The 22642-nt window shown below is 58.9% G+C and overlaps 1 protein-coding gene across 1 annotated transcript in view; it reads left to right on the top strand.

Annotated features, from left to right (window-relative positions):
• CACNA1C (calcium voltage-gated channel subunit alpha1 C) overlaps positions 1–22642 on the top strand; it is a gene marked incomplete at both ends in the record, with an annotated part of 456740 nt that overhangs the window by 259662 nt on the left and 174436 nt on the right. The window contains one exon of the mRNA XM_082850933.1: positions 17905–18044. Coding sequence (XP_082707059.1) covers positions 17905–18044 — 140 coding nt within the window. The remainder of the gene's footprint in view (positions 1–17904; positions 18045–22642) is intronic.

Here is a 22642-nt window from a genome sequence, read left to right as displayed (position 1 = left end):
TTTGCCAGGGGGACAGGTGTCTCTGCAGAGCAGTGTGGCCTGGCTGGACACAGCGCCCGCGGTCTGACAGAATCTGCATCACCTCAGCCCCTGTAGGGCACCGTGTCGGCCGACCCCCCTCCCACCCCATGCTCTGGGAACCAGACCCTGGCCTCCTGTCATCCCCAGCAGGAAGGGGCGGAGAGCTAGCCCCCACCCGACACGGCCCAGGCGTCTGGCTTTAGGAGGTTTTCAAGAAATGGACCCGCGACGGGGCTTCCCTGGTGGCGCAGTGGTTGAGAGTCCACCTGCCGATGCAGGGGATGCGGGTTCGTGCCCCGGTCCGGGAAGATCCCGCATGCCGCGGAGCGGCTGGGCCCGTGAGCCATGGCCGCTGAGCCTGCGCGTCCGGAGCCTGTGCTCCGCAACGGGAGAGGCCCAACAGTGAGAGGCCCGTGTACCGCATAAAAAAAAAAAAAAAAAGAAATGGACGCGCGAGGTTCGTGGTGATGGTTCACTCCCAAGAACAGTGATTTCCATGGGTCACTCCATGCAGAAGCATCCAGAACCAAACACCTAAAGGGAACGAGAACAGACGCGCCAGGAGCACAGAGCACCCGGGCCCCGTACGTGTGAGCGTCTGCGTGCACGTGTGTGCCGACACGCGTGTGCGTGTGCATGCGTGTGTTTCCCAGGAGATGACCCATGAGGATGGCTCTGTCCTTTGCCGCCTCTACTCTGACATGGATTTTTCTCGTCTTTCTCTCCTTCGCGGGACAAGCCCAGCCCCCTCCGTGACTGCCAGGCTCTGGTCACTCTTCAGAGAGACCTGTTCTGTCCGGGTGGGAGGGGTCTGGGTGAATCCCACCATCGAGATGCCCCCAAACCTCCCGGGGGGGTGTGCTGGTGTTTCCGGCTTTCCCCAGCAGAGCGCACCTCTCCTCAGCCTCCTAAACTCGACAGACGTCGGGCGCTGCCAGTACTTGGAGGGGCGGGGAAGGAAAGCAGAATCCTCGCCCCCGAAGCCCAGCACCGCCCCCATCCAGTAGGACCCGTGGCGAGGCGGGCATGAACGTGACCGTGTGGAGGGGCGACTCTGCAGAGCTCCCAGTGCACCGGCAGCCGGAGCTCCGGGCCTTCGGGTTTGAGGCCCTCGAAAGGCCTGTTTGGAATCAGAGAATCGGGGCTGCAGCTGCTTCTACTTTCCTGGTTAGAAGCCGCAGGAAACCGCTTCAGAAGCCTCGCTGCTTCCACTGCAGTGGCTCAGCTGGCAGCGTGGTCAGAGCCGGCCTGGCCCTGAGAAGCAAGGCCCGGAGCCCTGTGCTGCTCCCCGGCCAGCCCTCTCCGGCCTCGAGGTTGCCCCAGCTGTTGGCCGAGGCCTTCCAGCTGCTCCGGAAGCCAGCTGCCCCGCCCCGTGGAGGCCCCCTTCTGTAATCCTGCCACGTGCCTTTACATCCATGCAGCCTCAGAAAGCAGCCCTGCGCCTGCGCTGCCCCTGGGGGAAGAGTCACGTGGGAGGCACGCAGGGGCGGGGTGAAGCTCAGTGCTGACGGGGCTCTGCTGCCCGCTTCTTGGTCGCAGAGTTGGGCGAGCACCCTAGAAGGGCGCCCCCGGGAGCTCGGGGTAAGCCTGCCGGTGCTGCGTGGCGGAGCCCCTTCCCCAGCGAAGCTCCCAGGCAGGCCCCCTCCCTGGGGCGGCACGCGTGAGAAAGGGTCCAAGCGTGAGTCGGTGACTCGCCACCCCCTCGGTGCCTCTTGGGCCCTCCCGGGATCTTTCGAGGGGTGGAGCCCGGGAGGCGTCGAGGCAGCAGGTGGGAGTCACGCGGAGGGCGAGGGCGTGGCCGGAAGCGCCGGGGCGGGGCGCCGCGGGTGCTTTGCTGCCAGCTCAGAGCCCTGGCTCTGCCACCGATCCATCAGCCTAGTTCAGCCACCTCCAGCCCGTGGCGAGTGCGCGGGCAATCTTACTGTTTTGAACCAGGGAATGAATAAGTATCTTGATCAACATGTAAATAAGTAGATATTTACCAGACACCTGTCAAAAGGATTTACTGCATTTTCAAACGATGGAAGCCAGAAGGAGGGGCTGTGTTGGAGGAAAAGACAGTCTCTGACCCCAGGGGTCTCCAGTCTGCTGTGACCCAGCACATGGTTCTGGTTCTACACGGTGGTATCGTGGGGTCGGTAAGATGCGGTGGCACTGAGGAAAGACCGAGAAACATGCAGGTTTGCCCAAATCTAACAAATTAAAATGTAGGTGACTTTTATAGTATAAGCTAGGAGGCTGGGAGAAAGACATTCATAACGTCAGTCAGCTCTTGGGCCCGCCCGTGCCCTTCTGGCAAATGAATGAATGAGTGAGTGAATGAGTGAGCGAGTGAATGAATGAATGCATACACTGGTGAGCTGAGGCTGACTCCCGCGCTCCCTCCACCCCCTCCCCGTGCATCCTTCCCCGGCTGCATAAACTGCTGTATGAATTTGTGGCTCCCGTCAAATGGAACCACTGAGATGGAAAGGCTCAGTTACTGGCGCGGACCGCTGCTCAGGTCAGCTCTGACAGATGCTCCTACCGCCGCTCCGAAGCCCTCGGTCCCAGCACCACTCACGGTGCGACCCGCAGCTGCTGGGTCTGGGCTTTGACGGCTGCTTCTGGCCAGATTCGGCCTGTCCCGTCGTCTCTCCTAAGTCCCACTGCCACGTGGTCCCCGAGCCACACAGTCCTGCCCCGCCGTCCCCCCTCCCACTGGCCCTCTGTGCGGCCCCTGCCCTGGGCTGGAGAAGCGCTCCCTCCCTCCATCCCCGCCACTCCCTGCATTCTGCCTGATCGGCCATTACTTGAATATCGAATTTCCCATGGAGACAGTGATGGACATGAAACCACCCCAACTGAGGGCCGTGCAGTGGGACTGAGTCAGAGGCGGGGCTCAAGCCCTGCGCCCGGCGCTGACTCCCCGTGGGCCCTGGACTGGCTGCTTGACTCCTCTGAGCTCAGGATCCTCACCGTGATGAGAGGCGGTACGGCACCAGCCACTTAGGACCGGAGCGCGCTGACTCACCACATCACGCGTGGCGGGCGCCCAAGGGCCTCCTTCCCTCCTCACCCCGCAGGACTCCACCATTCCAGCGTTTCCCCTAGAAAGACTGACACGCCGTCCAGGGCCCTGGTGAGCAGCAGCTGGGAGTGGGGGGTTTCCTAGATGGTCAAGGACTAAGTCGCGTGTAAACTCCGGGAAGGACACTGGCTCCCTGTGGTGACGACTCTGCTTACCTGTGCCGGGCTGCACCTGGGGGTAGATGCCACAGAGGGGGTGCGAGTGTCACCACGGCAGCTCCACCCGGACCCACCGTCTCAGAGGAAAGCCCGTGTCCTCTGAGATGCTCGTAGCTCTTCTGGGATCACAGAAGCCACGTGGTCTGTGGTGCAAGGGTCCGGCCTGGAACCTGGAGTGTGGAGGAGGCTGAGTTGCCCTCTGTGTCTAGCTGGTGTCAGGGAGGGGTCCCCGAGCCTCCCGGCTGAAGGGACTCGTCGTGTTGCGATGACCTCTGTCCCTTCTGATCCCGCCCCGGGCTTGAGTGCCCCAGGCAGGCAGGGGCGCTGCTTCTGCATCTGCAGGCCCCAGGGTAGTAAATGTCGGTGGACATAATCAGAACTCGGGTCCCCGGGGCCCGGCATCTGACTGGACCACAGCCTGATTCTGGCCCAGCGCGTGGAGTCAGTTCCGCAGACACTGGGGGCGGGGGGATGTGGGGGGAGAGGACAGCAGTGGGGAGCGGTGACTCGGGGGAGGGCGCTCACCCCAGGGCAGAGCCTGCTGGTACTCCGACCTCTCGCCGGCTGCGTGCTCATGGGGACTTCTGGCCAGAGGGGTCAGAGGTCAGTGGGACCCTGGCTGTGGTTGGGCAGAGGTGCTGGGTCACTGGCTTGCTTTCTGCGTAGAAGATAGACAAATGGTCGACTCTTCCCGGAGGACCCAAGACTCACACCCCACAAGCCCCTCTTCCAGGGTGTGTTGGACACGCCCCCCCATGTGCACCCTGGTCTCCTGCTACACGCATGCACACGCCCTCTGTGGGCAGACACCTGGGCATCATAGGCATGGCTTCGGGAACCTTAACCCTGGACGTCTCAGGGCGTAAACGAACCCCAGCAGTGTCGCACTTTTCTTTCCTGCTCCCGTGTGTCTTCTATTCCTGCCTATTCTGCCTTTTTCCTCCTTTCCATTTTCCAATTTTCTTCCCTAACACTTTCTTTAAGTTTTTATTTTATTTTTTTAAACTGAGGTATAGCTGATGTCCAATATTATGTTAGTCTCAGGAGTAATAGTGATTCACAGTTTTTTAAGATTATACTCCATCTAAAGTTATTACAAATATACTTCTGTATATTAATTTTGTATCCTACACCTTTACTGAATCCGTTGGTGAGCTCTAGTAGTTTTCTGGCAGTGTCTTTAAGCTTTCCTATCTATAGTATCATGTCATCTGCAAACAGTGACAGTTTTACTTCTTCCTTTCCAGTTTGGATTCCTTTCACTTCTTTTTCTTGTCTGATTGCGATGGTTAGGACTTCCAATACTCTATTGAATAAAAGTGGCGAGCGTGGACACCCTTGTCTTGAGGAGGTGCTTTTAACTTTTCACTGTTCAGTAGGATGTTAGCTGTGGGTTTATCACATACAGCCTTTATTATGATGAGCTATGTTTCCTCTCTACCAACACTGTGGAGAATTTTTATCATAAGTGGATGTTGAGTTTTGTCGAAAGCTTTTTCTGCGTCTATTGAGATGGTCATATGGTTTTTATTCTTCAGTTTGTTTATGTGATGAATCATCCTGATTGGTTTGTGGATGTTGGACCATCCTTGCATCACTGGGATTAATCCCAATTGACAGTGGCTTATGATTCTTTTAATGTAGTGTTGGATTCAGTTTGCTAATATTTTGTTGACGATTTTTGCATCTATGTTCCTCAGTGATATTGGCCTGTAATTTTCTTTTTTATGTGATGTCTTTGTCTGGTTTTGGTTTCAGGATGACGGTGGCTTCATAGAATAATTCTGGAAGCATTCCTTCCTCTGCAATTTTTTGGAATAGTTTCAGAAGGACAGGTGTTAACAGTCTTCTCTAAATGTTTAGTAGAATTCAGCTGTGAAGCCATCAGGTCCTGGACTTTTGTTTGTTGGGAGTTTTTTAAATTACTGATTCAATTTCATTTCTGGTAATTGGTCTGTTCATATTTTCTGTTTCTCCCGGTTTAGTCTTGGGACACTGTACCTTTCTAGGAATTTTTCCATTTCTGCTAGGTTGTCCATTTTATCGGTATAGAGTTGGTCATAGTAGTCTATTAGGGTGCTTTGTATTTCTGTGGTATGCGGGTTGTACCTTCTCCTTTTTCATTTCTAATTTTATTGATTTGGGTCCTCTCTGTTTTTCCTGATGAGTCTGGCTAAAGGTTAATGAATTTTGTTTATCTTTTCAAAGAATCAGCTCTTAGCTTCATTGACCTTTCCTACTGTTTTTAATTCTCCATTTCATTTATTTCTGCTCTGATCTTTATGGCAGCACCTGGATTTAAAATCAGGTGGTCTCCCTCCAGAGACGGGACTCCTAACCACCGTGCCCTGAGCCTCAACTAACACAACAAGGCCAGGGGACAAGGTGGGAGTCGGGCTGGTGGCAGCCAGGCACGTGTCCATTCAGAGCAGGGGAGGCAAGGCCTTGCGTACTTGGCACCTGCCATGGGAGTCAGAGCCACTCATAGGACCTGAGGGATTCCTCACTCCCCAGGGCCCCTTACGGTCTGTGGACCCCAGGGAAACACACGTATAAACTGCACACCAAACTCTCTACGTGATTTTTCGTAGCCCGGGCAGAGGTGGGGAAGGGGCATTCATTTTACAGATTAGAAAACTGAGGCCCAAAGAAGCAACATGCCTCACCCCAAGCAGAGGCCTCTCGACCCAGTTGGGGTCTCAGCCCTGAAGCGGTGGTGGGCTGGGCCACGTGGAGGAGAGGGTCGCTGCTGGGACCCGGGTCACCAAGGCCCTCAGTGTATCCTGTAAACTAGGAGCGAGGTGACTGTTCACTTACCCGCAGGCCTCCTTGGCAGGTTTCTGGACCACCCCTGAGAACGTTGAGACACGGAAGCCTGAGGTCCGGCCAGCGGACACCGTCTGCTCCCCACCGGGCCTTCCGTGGAACTCGGGGCGAGACCCCTGGCCCGCTTCCCCGAACCCCTGAGCCTCCTCACCTGCAGAAAATACATCGTTTCTGACGATCGTTGTGAGGATGGGAGGGCCTTTGGGTGGGGAGCTCTTTTTTTTTTTTTTTGCGGTACGCGGGCCTCTCACTGTTGTGGCCTCTCCCGTTGCGAAGCACAGGCTCCGGACGCACAGGCCCAGCGGCCACGGCTCACGGGCCCAGCCGCTCCGTGGCATGTGGGACCCTCCCGGACCGGGGCACGAACCCGCGTCCCCTGCATCGGCAGGCGGACTCTCAACCTCTGCGCCACCAGGGAAGCCCTGGGTGGGGAGCTCCTTGAGCAGTTCTGGAGCGAGGTATATGCGCTAAGACCCCCGTCCCACCTGATCCCCAAAGTGTAGGAGACACTGTTGCTTCAGCCAGATCCTGGATTAGACTAAAATCGCTCAGTAGCCACAAAGGTAAACGCTCTCTGGTGACTGACAGAGTGAGTACCCCAGGAAGACGCTTCCATCTGCCTTGGAAGAAAATGCTCGGAGTATTTCTCTCATCCTCCCAACCTGAAGGTTCTGGAAATGTAAAACTCAGCAAAACACTTGACAGGGAACTTCTAGATGTTTATAAAACATGCCGCGATGGTGATATTTTTCTGTTAACCAGCTTGCAACCATTTTATGGGATCATCTGCTCATTAGCCCAATAATTTGATGACTTGAAAACTTTGCTTCATAAACGAGAAAATGTAAATTCGAAGAATAAAAAAGACTTACTAAGCTCACGTCACAGAGCAACTTAGAGGCCACACCCGGTCAGAACCTTCCAGAACCTTCCTCTAAAAACCCCTTAGTAGCAGTGGTTTTTTTGAGGGACCAATGGGGTTCCCCTTAGGAAACAGCGTTGTCCGAGAGGATGGTCTTGGGTGGTCCCTGGCGTTCCTGTCATTCACCCTTGTCATGGCCGTGCTAAGGCACAGTGAACTTGGCAGTGAGTGAAATACCGTTCTCTGGTTCTCTTCTTGGGGAAATCCATCAGTAATTAGACTCATTTTTCAATTTCGTCACCTAGAAACAGAAAATGCCCATAAATCTCCCCAAACAGACATTAGGTGCTGCCGATTTAATTACCGACGAGTAAACAAGGTGATTCAGCCTCCACGAGACGCCCAACGCGTTCATCACCGGCTCATTAAACCACCGCACAAGCGATTGTTACTGCGAGGAGCGGGCGGGGTGGAGCCGGAGCAGGGGGTCGCGGACACGTGCTTTCACGTGAGGGTGCTGAGCTGGTGCCGCCGGGGCGGGAGGGGGACCCCGGGGCCGCGGGAATAACCCCGTGGTTGTGGCACCTCTGCAGACACGACTGTGACCCCGAGGCGGACCTTGTCCTTTCTCACCAAGACTGTCTCCTTCCCCCACGTCCCCCCACCCGCCCCGTCCAGTAGGAAGACGCTCCCAAGCTTCCTCAGGTCGGTTTACCTACAAGGAGTAGGTGGGCGCTTTGGGAACCTCCCTGAGGTACAATTAGGGTGACTGCAGTCTCTAGTTCACCTGGGATCACCCCCGTGGGATCACCCCTGTGTCCCCGCTAATTAGTCACAGCGTCCTCTTTCACTCTCAAAGCTGCCCTTGTCTGACGGGTAAACTATATGGTCACCCTGTGCATCCCACGGGGAGGGTACAGGTTGTAAGTCAGCACCGATGCGTTGATGGTCCTTGTGTTGAGAGGGGTGCTGAGGTCATGTTGTGGGTCAGCAGGTGAGTTCATGGTGATGGCTGGGCGGTGTCTGCTGGGGGGGCCCAGGTGGGGGGCGGCTTGAGCACCGGACAAAGGTCAGGAGATGGGGGTTTGCACCCAGCACCGCTCCGGTCATCTCGGGGTGTCACTTCTATCTAACACTGAGCCAGGTCACTCACGAGGCCTCTCAGTTTTGTGAGTCTAGCCTGTGTCGGGTGTACGTCACCCCGCGGGACACTGGAGCCCCCTTCCTCCCCTGAGCTTCTGTGGTCCTGCGCTGATGTTATGAGATGGTTCTCTCTGCCCCAAAGAGAAGCTTTGGGGTGATGCCCGCCAGTATTTCCACAGCACTTTGCAGTTTACAGAGCACGTCCACGTATGTGGACGCCAGCACACGACGCAGGCTGTTTCCATGCTTCTCCTTCTATGGATGAAAAAGTTAAAGCTGACATTAAGGGCCAGCGCTCTGGGCTCAGGGGCCCGAGGTGCAGCCCCGCCACGGCTCTTAGAGTCTGTGTGGTCTGGGCGAGCGGACCTACCTTCCGCGTCTCAACCTCCCGATTCACGGGGAGGACTGATCTGCCGGCATCGTGATGTTGTGACGAAGGAAGAAAATAATTCGGTAACTCGTGCAAGGGACGTGGGATCAGGGTCGGGATTGAGAACACACAGGGTGACATTAGTTCTTGTGGTTATTGGTGGTGTTGGTGGTCGACATCGTGGTAACCAGCTTGTAACCGGCGTGACGGGGACTCTTCTCAGGCACCGGGACCCAGGGTCTGTCTGTGACCCCAGCTTCCGTTGTCCCGTCTGCCGTAGGATTTCTGTCTGCAAGTCAGAGGCAGCAAGCAGAAAAGCAGGAACAATGAAGCCTGTGTTTGGGGAGGTGTTTGGCCTCCTGGCACCGCGAGAACACGAGCTGGGAGCTGAAACTCCTCCCTCCTCGCCTCACATCCTTCCAGCAGAGGACGTAGCGGCACGAGGACTGTATTTAGGCCATCGCAGCCCTCATGGGCTCCACGGTTGGGGGAGGGGACCAAGCCCTCTGCGCTGTGCCCTCAGTCGGGATGTTGGCCCTTCCTGGGTACCTGGGCTCCCTCTGTGGGTCTGCACAGGTCAGGAGACGCCCCATCCACACCCGCAAGGGCTGGGGTGCATTCCAGCATGACAGGTGGATGTTCACGGCTCTGTGTTTTTCCATTTTCAGTGGGTCTGCACACCTTTTAAGCAGTTTGCAAGAAATAGCCAATTAGCTGACCTGTGGTGTGACCCTGTGGACGCTGCCCGTCCCTCAGGTGGAGGGAGAAGTTCTGAGAGGGACGGAGGGGAACCCGGGGGCTGATGGCTGGAGGGGCGGAGGAGCCACGAAGGAAAGGTGGGGGCGGGAGGGTGGGAGGGAGGCAGAGGCCCGGGGCGGGGACCGGCTATCTTCACCTGCGTGAGACAGATTCGCTTCTTCCTCCTTGGATGTTTGGCGTCTTGGCTAAAAATGCCTCAAGGGAATGGTGTCTTGGGGACAGGGAGATGGAGAGGGCGGTGGCACTATAGGAGGCTTGGGCGGGGAGCTGTGCTCGGGCGGTGGTGATGGTGATGGGGGTGGAGGAGACGGTGGTGATGGTGATGGGGGTGGAGGAGACGGTGGTGATGGTGATGGGGGTGGAGGAGACGGTGGTGATGGTGTTGGGGGTGGAGGAGACGGTGGTGATGGTGATGGGGGTGGAGGAGACGGTGGTGATGATGATGGGGGTGGTGTGAGGAGGAAAAGAAAGTGGGGTGAGAGAAGTAGAGGAGAAGAAATTACCTGCCTTCTGCTTCATGAAGTGGTCGTGACACTCAACATAAAATGGAAGGCTTTTCATAAACTGTAATGTCCCACCCCTTGCGCTCTCGCTGTGGAAGTGACCGCAGGTCCTCAGCCCTCCTGAACCCACGCTCTCGCTCCCGATGGGCACTGCTGTCGTCGGTCACCTCGTCCAGGCCACTGAGATAAGTCGCTTCAGGAGGCAAAGGGTTGTGGGGTTCCCAGAGCCTCCAGGGAAAGGCTCGCGGCTGGGGGGCTGGGGTCCCTTCGGCTGTGGACCCAGGGCTGGGGGTCGGGGTCAGGAGCATTCAGAAGGCCCGGAACCTGGCAGACGGGCTCAGAGAAGTTTCTGGTTTGGTTGTGAAGTTGTGTCAATAATAGAAAACACACGTGAGGCCTTGGGCTCCAGTTTGTGTTGAAGTCAAGAGGCTCAGAAGTAGCTCGAAAGTGGGTCATGCTACCTGCTGAGGGTCCTGGAGGCCCATGTGGGCAGGAGGGAAGAGGGGACAGGCAGAGGGCTGATGCTGTGGGCACTGGAGAGTGGCCCAGGCGGGACCTCTGGGGATACACAGAGCTGCCTGGAGGGGGCGTGAGCCCCACAGACGCCTGCGGAACCCCCGCTGCACCTGCCGCAGAGCCGGGGCGGAGCTGGGGTCCATGCTGGGTGCAGAGCCGGGGGCCATGCTCGATGCAGAGCCGCGATGGCAGCTGAGCCATCCCAGTGCGGACTATGACTCCTGATCCCCAAGTCGCCGGAGTCGTGTAGCTTCCCACTCTCCTGGTGACAAGGCCACAGCTGGGAAGATTACGCGGCTCGTCACGGGGAAACAGCTTGGCTCCAAAGCCCTTTCCCTCTGTCATTTTGCCCTCCAGTTAAAGACACCTCCTAACCAAGGTGACAAAGAGGCCTGCTTCCGCCCTGCAGGCCTCTGTCCCCAAGGGGACGAGCTTGCAGAAAACACACACATTGTCGTAAGTGCTCGAATCGTGTCTGCAGAGGGCCCTGCACTGAGTGGAGGGCCGTGGGGGGCCGGGGAGGGTAAGACGTCCAGACCAGGGGAGGGGCAGGCCTTGCAGGTGGAGAAAGGCCGGCCTGGCAGGGTTGCCCTCACCACCCGTCTGGGTCGCGTGTTGTGAGCCTTCTGGTGTGGCTGGAGCACGGGGTGCTGGCCGGATATGGGGCCAGAGGGACGAGTGGGTTCCACTGGGACCTGGGAGCCAGGCCATGGAGGCGAGACTCCATCCCAGGCCCGGGGCGGGGGTGGCACGGGGGGAGGTGGTTAGGCAGAGAATCAGCCTGGATGCCAATAAGGCCAGTGAGGAAGCTGCCTTAACACCCACACAGTGATGGGGGCGGGCGGAGGACAAGCCGTGGAGACAGGCAGAAAAGGGGGTCTGTTCCCCTGTGCCGCGTGCTGGTCTGCTTCCTTGCAAGAAGCTGGGCATTTAGGAGAGAGTTTTGAGACCACTGCCGCCTCCGTTTGGGAAACCACACACTAGCCACAGGTCATTAAGCAAATGCCCCCTGGTCCCCAGAAGCAGTTCAGCTCTGAGTGGGAACACCTGTCACCACTCTGCTCCATTACCCAAAGCAAAGGTGATGTCCCGGAGCCAGCGACGTCCTGGGAGAGAGGGGACCGGCCGCGCCCTGATAGCCTGTGCTGCCCGCTGGGGAGGGGCACGTGGCCACCGTGAACTCCAAGGGGCGGCTCAGCAGCCCGTGACGACGGTGCAGGACACCACGAGCACGCAGGCAGGCCAGGTCTGCCCTGGGGGCTGACAGCTGAGAAGCAGCCCAGGAAGGGGCCCCGGGGACGGGCAGAGATGCCGTCTGGGGGACGGGCTGGCGAGGGGCAGGCCGGCACCTGGACATCTGAGCCGCCCGCTTGACCCTCCCAGGGGGGCAAGGCCAGCCTCCAGAGGAGACGTGAGCTGAGCGTCTCACAAGTGGATGAGTCGCGGCCACCTGGCGTCACGGGCGAGGGCAGAGCAAGCTGTGCGGGAGGAGAGCTTCCGGATCTTTGGGCTGAGCCCCTGTGAGACCAGCGACCCGGCAGAGTTTCAGCCTCCGGGGCCACCAGCCTCGACAAACAGGTGACTGTCCTTTCCGAGGCTGCTTTGCTCTTAGGTGTCCCGTGGTTTTGTCCGGCCCTTCCATCCTTTACAGGAACCCTGGGTGTTAAGGCCAGACCGCCTGCACCACCATAAGGCCCTTGGGAAGGGCCTGCCTCGAAACATGGTGGACTTGAAGGCGTTGCCTTCGGCCGCCTCCCGCCCACCGCCTCGTGCCCCGTCCCAGGGCCCCAGCCTTCCACCAGCTCTCTCGACAAGCGGCTGTCCTGGCGGTTTCCTGACACGTGATCCCGGGGAGGGGGTAGCGATACAGGTTCAACCGTGGCCTCAGGTAGCTTTAGATGAAGACCCTCGATGGTTAGAAAATCTTTAACATCCAAAGGAATGCTTCCTTTTTTTCCCTTTGTGAGAAAATAAGTATAACAAAATTTGCCGTTCTAACCATTTTAAAGTGTCCACTTGAGTGGCATGAATTATGCTCACGACGTTGTGCGGCCATCACCGCTGTTTCCGCAGTTTTTCACTCCCCGAAACGGCTCCCTCCTCCTCCAGCCCTGGGAACCTCTAATCTACATTTTCCATGAATTTGCCCGTTCTGGGTGTTTCACAGAAGTGGAATCATACACCTCTGTCCTTTGAGGACTGGCTTCTCTCTCTCAGCACAGTGTTTTCAGCCCTCACCCGTGTTGCAGCGCGTGTCAGAACTTTATTCCTTCTCAGGGCTGACTAGTATCCTGTGCGTGTGTTCACCACATTCTGTGTAGTCCTTCAGCGCCGAGGGAAGGAAAGCTCTCTGAGTGTGAATTTCCACAGTTGGTCTGTTACAGAGCAGGTACATGCTGTTTAACACAGACGGTGGGCGTCGCCCAGCTGCAGCACGTGTGCGTGTGTGTGCGCGTGTGCAGAAACATGCATGCTTGAAGAGACACGAGCGTGCATACGTGAACAGACCTGGCGGGCGCTCCCTGATGGCCAGGTCCAGGGAGCTGTCCCCTGGCACCGGCTTCCCTTACCAGGAGGGAATGTCGCGTTCTCCTAAAGCACACACAGTAATAGTCTCGTTAATGAAGGATTTTTCATTATCAAACCGTCTGTGTTTATAGGGATCCTCAGAACAGCGAGAAGGGAACTCTGTGTTCTCTCCACGTTTGGGCATCTGGCTGTGCCTGTGCAGAGCTGCGCACAGACCAGGGACGAGCTCGACAGGGGACTCTGGAGGCTTTGGAAGTGGTATTCCAAGTTCTAAGAAAACCAGGAAAACAAAAGCACTCCTTCCTCTTCTCCAGTACAATCTCAGGCAGAGCCCAGGATATGAAGCCAGCAGGTCACCGGGCGAGTCAGGAGGCGACGGCTGCGCCTCTTCGCGTGTGCTCTCTCTCCACACCCCATCCTGTGGGTGCCCCAGACTGGATTCAGCCGTGTAGGGTCCTCGGGTTAAAGTGGCCACGCTCTGGCTCAAGGCGGGGGCGGGGGGGAAGCCCCACCTTGTCAGCCTCCCCCCGACCTGTACCCGCTCCCAAAGCAGCCCTGGGGAGCCCAGGGCTCTCAGCAGCATCGTGTTTTGTTTTGTTTTTTCATGCTTAACGAGCTCTTCTCCTGATGAGAAACAGACCAGGGAGGTAGCGTGATTTCCCAAAGACACAGAGCCATTCGGTGTCAGAATCAGGATTGTTACCATCCACAGATAATTGAGTCTCGCGTGAAGAGGCTTACAGTGCGGGTGGAGGGCAGGACGTGTGGACGTGAGGAGAGCGGAAAGCTCTGACGGCCTGTGCCCACCAGGGCCTCACAGCCCACAGGCATCCGGGAGACCTCGTGACCCCTGGGAACCGAGGCGCTCCCTCCTCTGAATCCCCTCAGTGGGTCAAACCTGGGAGTGGATGTGGGCCCGGGTGCCAGTGGCGGCCCTAAGGAGAGAGCAGGGAGAGGGGAGGGATGGGGACACGCTGACAAGGAAAGGACGCACGGGGCGGGCGGGGTTGGGGAATATTGTCGGGAGGGAAGGGGAGGTGCTGGGAAAGGGAAGAGATGGAACCACTTGAGCGGCGAGGTCCCCACTCCAGCCGGCTGCAGCGGAGGGTCCTCGGGAGCCCTGGGCGTCCCCTCGCCCCCCACCCACAGCTGTGCGCGGCTGCGTCTGGCGCGACCCAGCCTTGTCCTCATGCCTCCTCCAGCCTTTTCAACCTCGACCCACAGTGGGGCCTGGAATCAGGCTGCCCCAGGGTGGCTTCCAGAGTTGCCGGGGGTTCCCGAGATCACAGAAACGGCGGGTCCCGTGCTGGACCTCGGTGCGTTCTCAGGGCTCTGGGACCCCCAGAACCAGGCCCGAGGAGGCCATGAGGAATGTGAACCCATGAGGCCAGAGGCACCCGGACATCAGCTGGCCAGAGAACGGCTTCCACAGCTGCACTGTTCTCCACCCCCGGGACGTTTCTATGGCAACACACAGTGTTTTGAAAGGATGACCAAGCTGTTTCACTTGTTTACGTTTTCTTGTTTGTTTTTTGGTTTTGAAGAGAGGGGTGGAATTCATTCTGTAAGGACACCCGTGCCTCTAACGTTAGAGTGAATACAGCACTGCTCACAAGAGGTGCTACACACGTGCACACCCGCGTTCACCCACCTCGCAGGTGACTGTGCCCCAGACTTGGTGACCACAGGCCCTTGCTCCTTCCCTGGGTTCTTGTCCGGACCCTTCTTCCTGGCTCCTGGGCCCTCTTCAGTTCTGTCTCAGACCCTTACACCTCGTACTGAGGAGTCCGACCCACTCGTGTCTTAGGGGGTCAGCGGGGCCCGGGAGGCAAAGAAACGAACGCACCTTGGGCCTCGGGTCAGGAAGTCCAACTCATCCTGCATGCTCCACGTGTACCTGCCAGGCCTTATCTCATCATTGTCCTAGTCTTTCCGCCGGGAGGTTACTTAGATAACCTCTGAGGTCCTTTATCTCTCAGACCCCATGGCTTTAAGCAGGACCCTGTCACTTCTCCCAGGACGCGGAAGCACTCCCTTGGGCTGAGGTCGTCCCGTAGGGGATGGACCCCAGCCTCAGCTCACCTCCGGTCCACACGATCTCCAGGGCCACCTTGTCCAGCCGCCCCTGCGAGCCCACCTCTACGTCCAAGTCCAGGAGCTCCGCCTTGAGTACAGAACGCGGACCCCTCCTCTTCCTCAAGGCCCCACTGCAGCGAGCGGGTCCTCCACCCACAGTCACCGGGTTAGAAACCCCGGGGGGGGCCGCGCCCTTCTTTCCCTGCCTCTTCTCCGACCCCCACGTGCAGCCAGAAAGCGAATCACACGCCTTCTGGGTCCCAGGTCCCCCTGCTCACCTCCAGTCCCCCGTCTCGGCCGCGGCTCAGGCCTCCACGATCCCTGCGTGGGCCACCCCCGCCCGATTGCCCCATCGTGACAGCGCCAGACGGCAGTGCACACCACGGCAGGGCCGCCGTCTCCTCAGAACGGAAGCAAGTGCCCAGGCCTGGCCCCAGAGCCCCGGCCCCCTTGCTCCGGCCCACCTCTCCAGCCCGTCCCCTCCCCAGCCACGGCCTCCACACTTCCCCCCTTTACCTCTCTCTGCACCGGATGCCTGACCCACCCACTTCAGCTGACAGCTCTCCATCCTCCCAGCCCTCCCTCCAGGGCACAGCTTACCTGCTGTGCTGGACTCTGTCCATCTGTCCCCATTGTCCCCAGAGCTCCTGGAGGTCAGTTTCTGAGCCCTTTCTCTTGAATCTCCAGCACATAAACATGTCCGTGAACGGCTGAGTGAAGGACCCGCTGCCATGTCCGTGGTTCCTTCTCGTCTCCACCTGTTATGTCACATGATGTAGATTAGGGAGTGGGCCTCATGGGGGAAACTTACAAAGGCCGAGGGTCAACAAGAGAAGACACACGTCCCCAGGTCCTCCATCTCACAGGAGGTGCAGCAGGTCTAGGACGCGCCGGGGCTGCGGTGTGAGCCTGCACGGCAGTGGAGGGACCCGGGACCCCTCCTCCCCCGTGGCTTTCTCTTTTCATAGAGGAATCAGGAAGGGAAGGCAGCCTCGCAGAGGAGCGGCTAAACACACTGCTTGGTGCCGGTCGGGCGGGGCTGGGGGTGCAGCTGTTTAAGGAGTTGTCTGAGACGCCAGCCCCCCAGCACACAGGACGCTCGGAGCCCTGGCGTATGGCTGTCCTCCCTGCCGCGGGAAGGGGTATTCCGAGCTGGGTTGCTACCTGTCCCAGAAAGCTCACTGTGCCAACGACCCAGAGGGCTCTCCAGCATCGTGTCCAGGGACTCAGCTGGTTGTGCCTCACCAGTGACGTGTGGCTGGATGGAGGCTGGTGGGGTGAAGGCATCTGGCACGCAGGCGGACACATGAAAGCCCCTGACACAAATGGGTACCCAGCTTGCCTTTGTTTCCCTTCTCATCCCTGCTCCAACTTCGTGAGTTTCCGCAGAGGTTTCTGGGGGTGCAGAGGAGGTGGCCCTGTCATCTGGGGCTAAACGTGGACGCTCTGAATGGTCTCGGGGGCAGGGGCTGGGTGGCTGGACAGCTCACCTTCCGCAGTCGTCCTCAGGTGTGTCGTGCCCTTTTGGAACATGCATTCCCTTTCAGCAAGGTCCTGATGTACATTTTTATCCAACATCACCTGCTTTTTAAAGACCAGAGGTCCTATGCACTGCCGTCTGTTCCTGGGTCACAGACCCCTGGGAAGCCACGTCCCAGACCAACTTCCAGATGACAGAATGGGTGGGAGGTGAGGACAAGCCTGCCTCGGAGAGGCTGGTGGAGTCCCACCTCCATCCCCTTCCCCTGGTTGCCACTCATCTGGGCCTCTCTCAGCACATGGACCAGTGGTTCCTAAACGTCAGGTGCTTCAGAGACACCCGGGAATGGTCAGGAATGTGCACTTCCAGGCCCCATGGCCAGAAGATCTCCTCCAGTAGGTCTGGGTGGGGCCCAGGGTTCTTCCCTTTTTAACTTTGTGTCCCCACACTTCGTCCTGAGCTGGGCTGGGTGAGGCCAGCACACGCTCAACGTCGCAGGGTTTGGGGAGGGTGGGCAGAGCAGATGGGCAGAGCACGGGGGGCGGTGGGACCAGCCTGACCTCCCTGCAGGGTGGGCGGCAGGCCGTAGGCCTTCTAGGGATACGGTGGGCGTGGGACCTGGGGTCCTCAGTGAGCCCCTCCTGACTTGCGGAGGGGGAGAAGCCGGGTCTGGGGTCTGAGGTGGGAGCTTCCTGGAGGCTCCCACGGGGACGAGCGCGAAGCATCCGTGTGTGAAGGCCACGGCCGCCCCTGCCTGAGGGGCCTTGAAGGCTCTGCACCGGGGGCAGCGTGGGAGAGCGGCTGCTGCGGAGGGTGAGGTGCCGGTGAATCAGCCCTGAGTCGGCTCTAACCAGCCGGAGTCAGTCCTGCCTAGCGTGGGCTCCAGGGACAGGGCCACATCCCACAGCAGAGCCCTCTTGGAGAGGACAGAGTGTGGAGAGCGGAATAGCACCGCCCCTCCGCCACCCTGTGCCCGCCCTCATCCTGGCAATGCTGGGGTCCCTGCGGATCTGGTGTTGCTCTTTGGACAGAGAGTTCTATTTCCTCACGGAAGAGGGCTCGCAGGTCGGGGTCAGCGCGCGTGGGCAGCTGCCTCTGTTTCAGCGGCCGGCGGAGGTTTGCATGCTCTGCTTCTTGGTGGCCGGGTACAGAGACCCCGGCTGTAGCTTCAGGGTTGGTGACTCAGAACTGTGGCACTTCCCCTACCCTTCTGTCTCAACCCTTTCTCAGCACCAGCTCCCATCCCGGCATCCTTGGGTCCCCTTTAGAGAAGGCATCGTGAGTTCTCTTCTGAGAAGTACAAGGAACTGCTCACTGATGAACTGAGATGTTTCTCAAAGATGTGCGATTTTCCACCACCCTAATTTCTGCATTTTAACATTTGAAGACTAAAAACCCCCTTCCTGCCCAGTGGATCGGAGCTCTCCTGTGGGATGGACCGTGGGGCTCGGGATGGGGCCTGGGGTGTCCCCCTGATCCGACCGTGGAGGGGCCCCCTTCTCTTCCACCACCTTGGGGGACCTGCTGGGTCAGAATTTTCCAAATCCCCAGTCTAATGACTCCTTCTCTCTCTTCTACTTGTGTTTCCTAGGAACGGGTGGAGTATCTCTTTCTCATCATTTTTACTGTGGAAGCATTTTTAAAAGTCGTAGCCTACGGGCTGCTCTTTCACCCCAACGCTTACCTCCGCAACGGCTGGAACTTGCTGGATTTTATCATTGTGGTTGTCGGGTGAGTACAGCCACCCCTCCCCCCCTCCGCCGCCCTCGCCCAGTACCGGCCCCTTCCCATCCGTATCTGTGTCTCTGGTCACAAGGGCCCTGGGCTTCAGGCCAGACGAGAGGATCTATTAAAAATCACTTTGGATTCAGACTGTCTCCAAAGGGAGAGGAGCGTCACCTGGAGCAGCGCCGGCCACCGCTCCCACCTGCACACGCGTGCACACGCACACACGCGCACACGCACACACACACGCGCGTGCGCACAGGTGGATCCGAGGCCTCCTGGTGGAGCCCAGGGGCCTCTGCAGTCAAGGAGACGCCCCAGCTGCAGGTCTCCCTCTGGGCCTCACCTGGCACAGCAGCCCCTGGGCGCCTCCCCTGCGGTGTGGCCGGGTGTGTCTGGTTAGGCTGGATGGGAAGGCGGCTGGCACCCGGGAGCCGGGACACCCACCTGCACCTCTGCAGGGTCCTGGCTCGGCGGCTGCCGGGACCGGACAGTGGGACTAGGAAGGGCCGAGGGCACGGGGCCAGACGCACTTCCCCGGACACCCCGCTCAGCTGCAGAGGCCAACCCGGCCTACGCTCAGAAACAAAGCGGCGTCGGGAAGCTTCAGGAAACCCTGGAAGTGACGATCTCCTTATCAAGGCATCGGTAACTTCAGGAAAAGATTCTCTGTGGAATGTTTGTACAAAGAGACCCGCACGCGCCACGAGAGACACAGCTGACCAGGCTCCAGTCACTCGTCCGTCTGCGGAGGGCAGGGTGCCCGAGCCTCGGGGCTGACCTGGCGCTACTTCAAGCCCACCTGCTGTTCACTCCCTCGCTGTCCTCACAGCCTCCGGGGTCAGGTCAGCGTGGCATTAGGCTCCTACCCCAGGGGGCCCTTCCCAGCCGCCCCGGGAGGATGTTGCGCTGGTGGCTTCCCCAGAGCGCGCCCTACTCAGAGCCTCGTGGGCGCCCGGCCTTTCCTGCAGGAAGTGATGGAGCAAATCAGGGCCATTTGGGAGCGAGTCCCTGTCTCTGGGCGTCCGGAGCTGTTTCCGAGTTTTCGCCGCTGTCCTTTTTTGCCTGGCCAAGCATGACACGCTTTGCATTAACATCAGGGACACTTGGGAGGCATGAGGGACACGGAAGTTTCTGGACTCTGCCACATGCGGATGTCAGGGTGAAGGTGCAGATCTGCGAGAGATTTGCTGCTTCTGTTCACTCCAGGATAAACAGTGACTGACAAATGCCTTGAACTAACTCAGCAAACCGTGGCAAAGTCCTTCAACGCGCTTCTTCCCGATACATGTAAATCCTTTTCAATTCAGCATCTCCCTCAAGGCCCGAGTCTCCTGGGAACCTTTCACACACTCACAGAAAGAGCCCAAGGAATGAGATCTGGTGCTTCTGGGGCCAACAGAGAGGAGAGGCGCCTCTGGGGGCAGAGGAGCTAAGTCTTCTCCCATCTGTGGGCTGAGTTGGCATTGGTCTATAGGATGCTCTGCCCCAAACGTGGCCTCACCTCTGCGTGGGATGGAAGCAGGAGACACAGGTGGACCTCAGACAGGGGCCCGTCCCCCACTTGCATGGAGCCGGCTCCTCCCGAGACTGCCGCGAGCGGACTGCTTGTGGGTCGGCCCAGATCCCAGCCACGTCTCCCCGGGCCCAGGCTGTCAGGCTGAGGAAGAGAGGGACGCGTCCGGACTCGGCACTCTCCCAAGGGTGCCTCCCTCGACTGTTTGTGACGTGGAGGCTACGATGCCAGCGCTGGCTCAGCTTGTGGTCCACCATGACCCTCTGGCTTCTTCCCGTTGATCTCGCAGTCGGCCACATTCAGCACCTGGTTTCTCTTCTCCAAGGCGCTGGTCTTTGGGGCTCTCCATCCAGTCTAGACTCAGCCCATCCTTCTAACTCGGAAAACGACACACCCCCATGGAGGGTGTGGCCCAGCCACCTCTCTTCAGCTGTGCCCTCCCATCCCGACCCCTTACACGGATGTGCCTTTGCTTCCTCGGGTCTCCTGGGAAATATCTGCTCACCTTGGCCCCTCCTGGGCAGCCTCTGCCCTCCTGCAGACTAGAGGGAGTCTGCCTTGCTCCGGGGGAGGTGGGCTTGCCCGCCTGAGTGCCGGGCTGAGGGCCCCTCTCCCTTCTCTGCCTTGCCACCCGGGAGGCCAGTGCCAAGGCATTGCCCTCCCCTCACGTGCCCCATTCCTTCCGGAAGTGGAGGAGTCTTCTCGGAACAGTGGGGACATGGGGCTGCTGAATGGATGTGGGAGGACTTCAGAGCCTCTGTGAGCTACGCCCCTCCGCCCCCATCAGGCACCCGGGAGCCCTCCCCGCACCCCCGCCAGGCACCCGGGAGCCCTCCCTCCGCCCCCATCGGGCACCCGGGAGCCCTCCCCGCACCCCCGCCAGGCACCCGGGAGCCCTCCCTCCGCCCCCATCGGGCACCCGGGAGCCCTCCCTCCGCCCCCATCGGGCACCCGGGAGCCCTCCCTCCGCCCCCATCGGGCACCCGGGAGCCCTCCCTCCGCCCCCATCGGGCACCAGGGAGCCCTCAGCAGATGCACCTGCTCAGACTGTCTACTCCAGCCTAAGGGGCCTCTCTGTGTCTCCAGCTCCCTCCCAATGTGGGGCCCTGCCTCTGGCTCACAGGGCCTCTAGAGACCGTCGTCCTCTCTGACAAGCTCTAACGTCCAGCTCAGGAACTGCCAGACACACTGCCTGGAGAAGGCCCCTGGCCCTTAGGCACCGGGGGGCACCAAGCAGTGGTTTCGCCTCTACAAAGTGTGACTGAGGAGAAACACGCCGGCCCCTGCAAGCTGAGAACACGTCTGAGGCCCATTCCTGAAGTTTCTGCCCCTTCAGGGGTTAAAGGAGAGGATGGCTGTTCAATCTCTGTTCCCTTCCCCGAATAACATTTGTGAACATCTTGTACGTTGATAAGCGTGTTCCTTTCTTCCAGGAAGTTCTAGGAACCAAATCTGGTTTGGATTTGGAATGTTGTTCAACAGACTTGCAAACTGGTGTCCATGTCCTAAATTTCTGTGATCCAGGCTTCCATGGAAAGAACATTTCTCTGCAGAGAAAGGACCCCGCTTCCCCCACCCTGGAGACCTCTGCCTGGGATGGGAGGTGTCACCAACTAACACATGGACCTGTCAAACTGCCAAGCTGGGGTGAAGGAATACAGAACAGGCAGGACATCAGACGTGGTCTGGCCACAGAACCCACCATGCAGACACAGCCTACTCGGGGTCCCCGCGTGGAAAACAGACCAAAGGGAAGCCACTCATCCCTGGCCTCGCTGCCCAAGAAGTCCCCGAGGGCTCTCCGGAGCACGTGTTGCAAATCCCTGTTTAGACCAGCTCCCTCCGCTGGGCCCTGCCTGGGTCTAAGCTTCTGCTAAGCCCCCAGCTGCAGCTTCCCCGTTCCCAGACCCAGCCCCCTGGGGCAGGGGTCATAGAAGCCCCAGCCTGTTCCTCAGGACCAGGCTGCCCAGGCCCGGTTCAGGTCTGCTCCCTGGGCGTCTTCCTTGGCCCTAGGCACGACCCAGTGCGCTCTTCTGACCACGAGTCAGTGGGACGTCTCTAGGTACAAAGACAAAGATGGTCCACGGGGCCCTTTCCCATATTCTTCTCGGTTCCCACAAGTGGGCCAGGATCCCAGACTCGCATTCCCGTACATTCTCTGCATGTTCTAATCCCTCCCGAAACCTTTCCGAGGTGCCCTGTGTTCCCCACAATCCCTCCCCATTTCTGGTCTTAGCAAACATTTTCTGTAAAAGTCCAGATACCAGATTTCGGCTTTGCAAGCTTTGTCCCAGCTACTCAGCTCTGTCGAGAGAACATCAGTACGGAGCGGGTGTCGCTGGGTCCCATCAGATTTATTCCAGAGCAGGGAACCTGGTGCTGCCCTAACCCCAGCCCCGGTCCCTCCTCCTCTCTCTCATTCTCCCCGCGGGTCCTGCTGCCCTTGCTGTCTCTCAAGATACGGCCCCTCCCCTCCAAATGCTCGCAGGCCAGGAGAGGAGCCCTGCTTCCTCTTATTCTGCTTTCAGACCACCGCCCCCCTCCTCCCTAAGTCCCTCCAATTCTTTTTTTTTTAATTTATTTATTTTATTTTTGGCTGCGTTGGGTCTTCGTTGCTGCACGCGGGCTTTCTCCAGTTGCAGCGAGCGGGGGCTACTCTTTGTTGCGGTGTGCGGGCTTCTCATTGCGGTGGCTTCTCTTGTTGCAGAGCACGGGCTCTAGGTGCACGGGCTTCAGTAGTTGTGGCTCGCGGGCTCTAGGGCGCAGGCTCAGTAGCTGTGGCACACGGGCTTAGTTGCTCCGCGGCATGTGGGATCTTCCCGGATGAAGGCTCGAACCCGTGTCCCCTGCACTGGCAGGTGGATTCTTAACCACTGCGCCACCAGGGAAGCCCAACCCCTCCAATTCTGATGCTTGTGTCCTCAGACCCTCTACCCGTTGCTTCTCCAAGTCATGGTCCTCCCACACTTTGAGTCTCTCCTTGGCTGTGGAGACACGAGCTCTTGGCCAGCTCCTCCTCTCCATCACGCACTGTCCCGCCATCAGCCTCCCAAGCTTCTTGGTTCCTTGATGTCGTCTTCCCCAGGGA

The sequence above is a fragment of the Leucopleurus acutus genome (assembly GCF_964270905.1).
Source record: "Leucopleurus acutus genome assembly, chromosome: 11".
NCBI classification, from domain to species: Eukaryota; Metazoa; Chordata; class Mammalia; order Artiodactyla; family Delphinidae; genus Leucopleurus; species Leucopleurus acutus.
This window is presented reverse-complemented; position numbering and strand designations above follow the sequence as displayed.